Below are 7,596 nucleotides of genomic sequence, written 5' to 3'. Positions count from 1 at the left end.
ACTGTCATACATACAGTATTTATATTTTCAGCGGCTGTGGATCAGGTGGTAGAGCGGGTTGGGCACTAATCGTAGGGTCGGCGGTTCGATTCCCGGCCCACGTGACTCCACATGCCGACGTGTCCTTGGGCAAGACGCTGTACCCCAAGTTGCTCCCGATGGCATGTTAGCACCTTGCATGGCAGCTCTGCTACCACTGGTGTGTGAGTGCGTGTGTGAATGGACGAATGAGACACAGTGTAAAGTACTTTGGATAAAAGCACTATATAAGCGCAGACCATTCACCATTTATATTTATACACTATATGGGGACATGCTGTAAAAGGAAAACAATCAGCAGCAGGGTGGTGTTTCCTGGATCCTATAACAGCACATGATTTATTAGTGTTTTATTTCTCTTATCCCACAGCACATTTTTTGCTAACAATGTTTTTTTTAAAAAAAATTTATTTCTTAAAGAACAGCACATACTTTTTCATCTGTTTTAGCTCCATTTAACACAGTATAACGTCGGCAAAATTCGCTCTTATCGGTCCCTCCAGGATTTCGTTATTTTTGCGATCACAGATTTCAACGCAAAATCAAGCAAACGCCGCAGTCTTCGTGAGTACGGTTAAAAGGCCTCATTTACCAACAAATATCACTGTGAAAGATCGTGCAAAACAATTCCGTGCGATTGCGATTTCGCCGATTCCACTAGTTTTCCGCAAAAAAAAAAAAAAAAAACTCCAGAAGCTGCATCACAAAGTTTGAAAACAAGACGAATTAAAATCAAGAATTTTTTACCACAATAATTATTATTAAAAAAAACACAGCGAAATCCTGTACGGACTCATTCTGATGACTTTTCCATGGTGGAACACATAACTGACTTTTACAAAGTGCTGACGCTACCTGCTTTTTAAAGGTGCCTTAGGTAAGTTTTTTTTTTTCAAGATTAGGTCTAATGGTGAGTTCAATGGTGCGTTCAGGTCCTCCTCGTATTTACGAGTTGGGAAGTCGTTATTACGACGTCAGATGCGTTCAAGTCACTTGAAGGTGTACCTGCCGGCGTACCTTCTATTAATGAACTAAAAAAAAAAATTCAAGCGAGGTTTTTCAACTCTACTTCTAGAAAATGAAGAACAAAGAATGTGCGTCAGGTGTGTTTTGCTTTTTGTATGTTTTCAAGCAATTTATGAAGCCGCAGAAAACTTACATATCGTTACATATTATCATATTATTACAGATCGTTACATATTATTTTGTAATTGTACAATACTATCGTATTTCGTGCAGGCAATTATCTTGCTTTATTGTAAATTAAAAAAAAAAAAAAAAAGCAATTTGCAGCGTATACCAAACAGCATTCAGTTTCAACAAATTTACTGTCACGTTTTCTCACCGCCCCCAACTCGGACACTCCGGGCTCAAAGAAAATCCCATAAGAGTCGTAAAAACGACTTTGTGGTTGCGTCCGTGTGCGTTCGACTCGTAAATACGATCTTCCCGACATGACTTGAACGCACCATGACAGTTAGGTGGGTTCGGCATTTGAACGATTCCCGCCCATGTCCACGAAGCTCCGCCCTCAGGATCTACAGTGGCTTGTGGAGTAGTAGTGTCTATAAAATGACAGCAGGCGCATCCGAACACAAACAAGCATTCCGGATCAGTAACCAGTTTTCCAAATGGGTTTTCTCAGTGACATACTTAATACAACTTCTGCTAAAGCCATGTTCTACATATCGAGTGCGCAGTGGCTTAGTGGTTAGCATGTCCAGGGTTGTGGGTTCGATTCCCGTGTGTGCGGATTTTCCTCCAAACACAAACATGCATGGCAGGCTGATTGACATTTATGAATGTAGTGTATGAACGGGTGTGTGAACGTGTATGAGAGTGTGCCCTGCGATGGACGGGCACCCTGTCCAGGGTGTACCCCACCTTGTGCCCCATGCTCACTGGGATAGGCTCCAGGTTCCCTGTGCCCCAGTAGGATAAGCGGTATAGAAAATGGATGGATGTTCTAATTGCCTTCCAGGATATTTGTACAGGTAAGGAATAAAAAAATAGACTATTGCACCTTTAAATCCATTGATGTGGAGCGTCCTCAATACAGGTCCCTGTGTAAGCTCAAAAATCCTCCCATATCAGAAAGAGCGGAGCCTGTGACTGTCAGAGCTGCTGTTAAAGGAAATTAATCAATGCATCAGAATCGAGAATCCACCAGTGCTGTGCTATATTATAAGAGCCTATCGAAAGATGAATCTAAAAGAAAAAAAATGTGAAAAACTCCCTCGGCACACCTGCTTTAACCCCTGATCCCAAAGCATGCCCTCTGGCACGGCAAAGCAGCATCAATCACTGCAATCAAACCTCAAGAAACAAACTAGGCCGAATCCCAAATCCGCTAGAGCCTCCTGACTTTAAAACTATGCCAGATTTGGACCGGAAAATTGGACCAAGCACTGACAGGTCCAGAATTGATTATACATCATCACATCTTGGACATGTCGGACATGTTGGATATGTAGAGCACATGCAATATGGCAAGCAGATAAGCAGATAGCTTACAGCTGGAGCTGGATAACCTCATACGAAAGTGTGAAGTGATGTACGAGCTTTAAACAAGCTGAAGTCGAGAGGCTATCACACTTCACTTGTGCTATAGGTTTCTATTGAGTCATTTCTTTTCGATAGCTTGTTTTGAGCAGGTTTAGACGTACATATGTTGAACTGTCCTTGATATAGCAGGTGGGCTTCCTAAAGAGCTAATATGGTTAACCAGGGCTGACAGGTTCCGCAAATAATTCCAGCCCCGATACCTTTGGAAAACCACACGAAAGACCTGAAGCTTGACCAAAAAATGCAGACATTGGAAAAGCGAGTTTTCTCTTTCTCAGCTTTTTCCATGGAAAACAAGGTCCCCATGGTGCACACGCATGTCTGATTTACAGACTGTATAATCCTCCTTTCCCTCGCCTTTAGATTAAATTCACGAGATCAAGATCTCGGCGGCCACGGAGTATTTTTAAATGAGCCCAATTCGGCGTAAAAAAGAAAAAAAAAAACATGACCGTTGAAACCCTGTCATTAATACAATTAAATTTCAATTCAATTCTATTTGTATAGCGCTTTTAACAATGGATATTGTCACAAAGGAGCTTTACATAAATATATAAATTCAGGATGTAACTTTTATATTTATAAATTTATCCCGAATGACCAAGTCAGAGGCGACGGTGGCAAGGAAAACCTCACTGAGATGATATGAGGATGAGACCTGGAGAGGAACCAGACTCAGTATGGAACCCATTCTCATCTGAGTGACAAGGAATATTACAATTATAAATAAATCCCTTCTGTAACTGTGTACCACATGGACAAAAAGTGCAGCTAAGAATTTCATCATAAGTTTTCACATGAAGTCTATTTTGTAGAAGTTATGTAGGAGAACTGTCGCTTGTTGCAGTTGCCATTTCTGAACACTAGGGGCAGTAATAACTCTGCAGAAGCTAAACGGGGCAGTGAATACTTCCATCCATCCATCCATCTTCTACCGCTTACTCCTTTTCAGGGTCACGGGGAACCTGGAGCCTATCCCAGGGCGCATCGGGCACAAGGCGGGGTACAACCTGTACAGGGTGCCTGTCCATCACAGGGGCAGTGAATACTTTTCCACCTTAATTGGCAAACAAATGAATGGGCAAATCACTGGAATATTGACTTATATCCTGTCAAATAGCAACATTTAAATCACTGGTCACATTATATGAATTTGCACTGTGCTAAAACAGAGGCTGTAATCTCATATTACTTCTTAGCAACATTATCATCTTGAGTGGAAAACTAAAGCTGCACATTTTAAACACCAAACATGTCAGGTGTCTTTGTTATATCTGGGGTGAGGAGAAATTTGGATACGTTTCATTTTTGCCCGAACACAGTTTTATATAATTCTGGCTAACTTTCTCGGTGTATATATCACAAACACCAATCTACTCTTCAACAACTCTTAATGGAAGCTAGTGTAGAAATCATATCTTGGTGTCCAGACAACCGGATGAGCATTAGTCTTACTGGAAGTAGTGAAATATTGATGCAGTATCGCCCTCTTCAGGAAGGAGTTCTCCGAACACAGATCTCAAACCAAACACCAACCCAACCATGTTTATCATAAAAACAGATCAGTTTATTGAAACAAATGTTATTTATACACATGATTTAGATTATCCCATGCATACATGACGAAACTGTTTAAAAAAAAAAAAAAAAAGTTTGTTTTAAGAGTTATGGCTGACAATCAGAGCTTTTCTGTCTCCATCAGTCCACTTGAGGGGTAGCTACAATACTCAGCTCCAGGTGTGTGGGGTATTTAGACAGACATCTCTCCCCAGGACATGTGATGATCCGTAAGCTTTCTTTAGCCATGAACTGATGAGTTCTGCGGTCAGCGTTAGAAGGATGTCGTCTGCTGAGTTCTAGTATCTCGCGCCTCTTTAGTGGGGAATAAGTCTGAGTTTGGCTCAGTCCACTTTATTCTCTCTCTACTGGGTTTTCTTAGCGCTTTCTCTGGCAGCTTTCCTCTTCAGCTGCAGCGTCTTCAGCTCTGTCATGGTCACAAATGTCCTCCTCACCCATACGGCCTGAAACACATGCAGCAAACTCATAATCACTTCACTTCTTTAACCAATGTAACTCAGTGTGAATCTAAATCCCATGGGTGTAACCATGCATTCTTTGAGGGCGTCGCCCCCCCTCAGTGTTGAGGAAATACCAATCTGTCCCACCCAATATACAGTACAAAATATTTTCTATATGTCTCCCTTTAATGAACCCTGCCAACGGATCTGTCTTTTCTTCATCTATTCTATTTATTTATTTATGTCTATTCCTTTTTAATATATTTCCATTTGTTAAGGAAAATAGGTGGATACCCCCCTTCCAATTGTACCCTTGGTTGCGCCCATACTCAACGCAAGATCGTTGATATATTTTAGCAGCTCAGTCTGTAAGAAATGGAGACAGCAGACAAGCGTAGAAAAGTGCAGCAGAACATACGAGCTTTTTTATTTTCAGACAGTCAGTAACTAGATACCTAAATAGTAGGTGACCTTAGCTTAGTATAGAAGGCAGCATACCATGGCTTGGTTTGTTCTTAACAACGTCAATTAACTTTTGAGATCTGCACACCCACGAAGTAGGCTAGGCTAACGTCAGTTCAGGTTTTTGACCATTAACGTTACATTCACTTGCACATCCTCCCGCCGAGTTCGCTGTGAACCCTCACGCTGTGACAGACCGTTATAAATGCAAGTGAAAGTGAGGAAAGTTGCACAGCATTTCGTTCCTTTACACTACATTTGGGCTAAGGACAACTAAGTGATTTTACAAATATAAGGCTCAGCATAATGCTGAGATGTGCTAGCTTGGCAATGAGAGATATGGAACTAACGTCTGAGTTGTGGCCATATTGTAATTATCCATTCAGAACTAGTGGAAAAACTCCAGTACCCTTTACATAGCTAGCAGGCATGTCAATCTCAGTGAAAGAGGTGTAGGCTCTGCATGTCAGTCTCACTGAGGAAGGCGTGTCCTTTGTCAGTCTCAGTAAAAGCGGCCTAGCCTCTGCGTGTCAGTCTCAGTGAAGGAGGCGTGGCCTCTGCATGTCGGTCCAAGCGAATGACGCATGGCCTCTGTGTCAGTCTCAGTGAAAGAGGTGTTGCCTCTGCATCTGTCAGTCCTAATGGAGGTGTGGCCTATGTGTCCATCAGTCCTAGCGAAGAAGGTGGGCTTCCATTTCTGTAATCTGTATCATCAATGCATGTCCAGTACTGCACTGCTCAAACATAACAATTTTCTTTTAAAATCGCCCCAAAGCGTATCATCATTAGCTGCTTCAAATGTATCTTTCACACAGTATATCAGATTGTAAATCGCGTAATGAGATGTGTATATAGTAACCTCCTGGAAGAAGAGACACATGGCCCTATTACATCTGAATCGTGTTCAGAAGATGCACGCTTTCAAAATGAAATAAGAACTTCTAATTCATGTAGTTTTTAAGTCCATTTACTGGATCTCTTCTTTTACAGCTTTAATTGTAAAGCAGTGAAACACCTTACCACGATAATGATAGTGTTGAGCAGGAGTGGTGCCGAATACACCAACGATATGAACATCCCCTTGGAGTCGAAGTACTGGAACTTGGAAAACGATCTGAAAAATTAAAACGATCATCCAGATAAAACTGATCAGAAGGAAACAGTGTTCAGATCCAGAGGATGGAAAAACCTCATCTTACCTCCAGTTCATGGCAGCTACCTCGTTCACATATTCCGCACCGTACACCATCGCAACTGAGCATGACAACACAGGGGTTATTTATTTATTTATTTATTTATTTGTGACTTCCTTTCTCTCCCTTTTAAATCCTGTTTCAATCACAGTGAATTAACTCACCCATCAGGAGGAACTGGAAGATCTGGAGTCTGTAGTACCTGCAGGTCAGGATAGTACAAGCAAAGCACAGGATGTGAAAAGAAATCAGACCAATGAGCCATGGCTCAGACCACTGGATCTGTGTGTGTGGAGAGAGAGAGAGAGAGAGAGAGAGAGAGAGAGAGAGAGAGAGAGAGATTATTCAGTGTGATGTAGTGGAATATCTGCTAAATGAATTACTGCTCGAATAAACCCCCCCCATTGCAACACATCCTAGCTAGCTTATAGCTAACTCTGAGCTATTATTGAACTAATGACTCTTACAGACTGTAGAAAAGTCCACGTTGATGTAATGCGCACTTTGCTGAATCCGTCTATAGGGATGGCGCTGATATTCTTTGCTTTATCCGCGCTCATTTTGTGAAATAATAATACCAAACCAAACAAAATAAACAGCAGTGCCGTAAAGCTGAGCGTCAACCATGAACCAGGCTCCGCCCCAAACCGCGCACTTCCGTACTTACGAGTGACGACGAATAGTACGGAAGGTAAGGGTAACTATGGCAACTAGTGCGGTCGAAATATGCGCGTACTATGTAGTGCCGTGGTATGCGATTCGGGGATGTCGCCATGGATACTTCCGCATTCGTCAGATCTCAAGACCACGCCCATCAGACTGTGTAGTTGAGTTCACTGATGCAAGTCGGTGAAATTTAATGAACGAGAACAGCTTTATTTTTAAAACAGATCGTCTTAATTAAAAGTTTTTCTTCTTTTAATGGTCAGATTTCTTACATTGCATTTTCTGTTGCCAATAATAATAATAATAATAATAATAATAATAATAATAATAAATGAATAATAATAAGAATACAACTACTGCTACTACTACTACTACTACTACTAATAATGATAATAATAAAAATGGATGCACGGTGGCTTAGTGGTTAGCATGTTCACCTCACACCTCCAGGGTTTGGGGTTCGATTGCAGGGGTTTCTTCCGGGTACTCCGGTTTCCTTCCCCAGTCCAAAGACATGCATGGGTTGATTAGTATTTCCAAAGTATCCGTAGTGTATGAATGGGTGTGTGAATGTGTGTGTGATTGTGCCCTGTGATGGATTGGCACCCTGTCCAGGGTGTACCCCACCTTGTGCCCGATGCTCCCTGGGATAG

General features: G+C 41.7%; 1 protein-coding gene across 1 annotated transcript; it reads right to left on the bottom strand.

The window, feature by feature from the left end:
* Positions 1–4,149: 4,149 nt before the first annotated feature.
* tmem18 (transmembrane protein 18) lies at positions 4,150–6,915 on the bottom strand. The gene is made up of 5 exons (NM_001200708.1): positions 6,745–6,915; positions 6,442–6,559; positions 6,284–6,338; positions 6,105–6,198; positions 4,150–4,625 (listed from the first exon to the last, which is right to left on the bottom strand). Exons 1-5 carry the CDS (start codon positions 6,835–6,837, stop codon positions 4,527–4,529), a joined length of 459 nt encoding a protein of 152 aa, NP_001187637.1. The 5' UTR covers positions 6,838–6,915; the 3' UTR covers positions 4,150–4,526.
* Between the last annotated feature and the right edge of the window lie 681 nt (positions 6,916–7,596).

This window comes from Ictalurus punctatus, chromosome 15, assembly GCF_001660625.3.
Source record: "Ictalurus punctatus breed USDA103 chromosome 15, Coco_2.0, whole genome shotgun sequence".
NCBI classification, from domain to species: domain Eukaryota; kingdom Metazoa; phylum Chordata; class Actinopteri; order Siluriformes; family Ictaluridae; genus Ictalurus; species Ictalurus punctatus.
This window is presented reverse-complemented; position numbering and strand designations above follow the sequence as displayed.

Coding starts and splice junctions, on each gene's coding strand:
- tmem18 (NM_001200708.1), bottom strand. CDS start 6,837: ATGAGCGCGGATAAAGCAAAGAATATCAGCGCCATCCCTATAGACGGA. Junction 6,560..6,744: donor CGTGGACTTTTCTACAGTCT/GTAAGAGTCATT, acceptor CCACACACACAG/ATCCAGTGGTCTGAGCCATG. Junction 4,626..6,104: donor TCAACACTATCATTATCGTG/GTAAGGTGTTTC, acceptor CATGTGTTTCAG/GCCGTATGGGTGAGGAGGAC.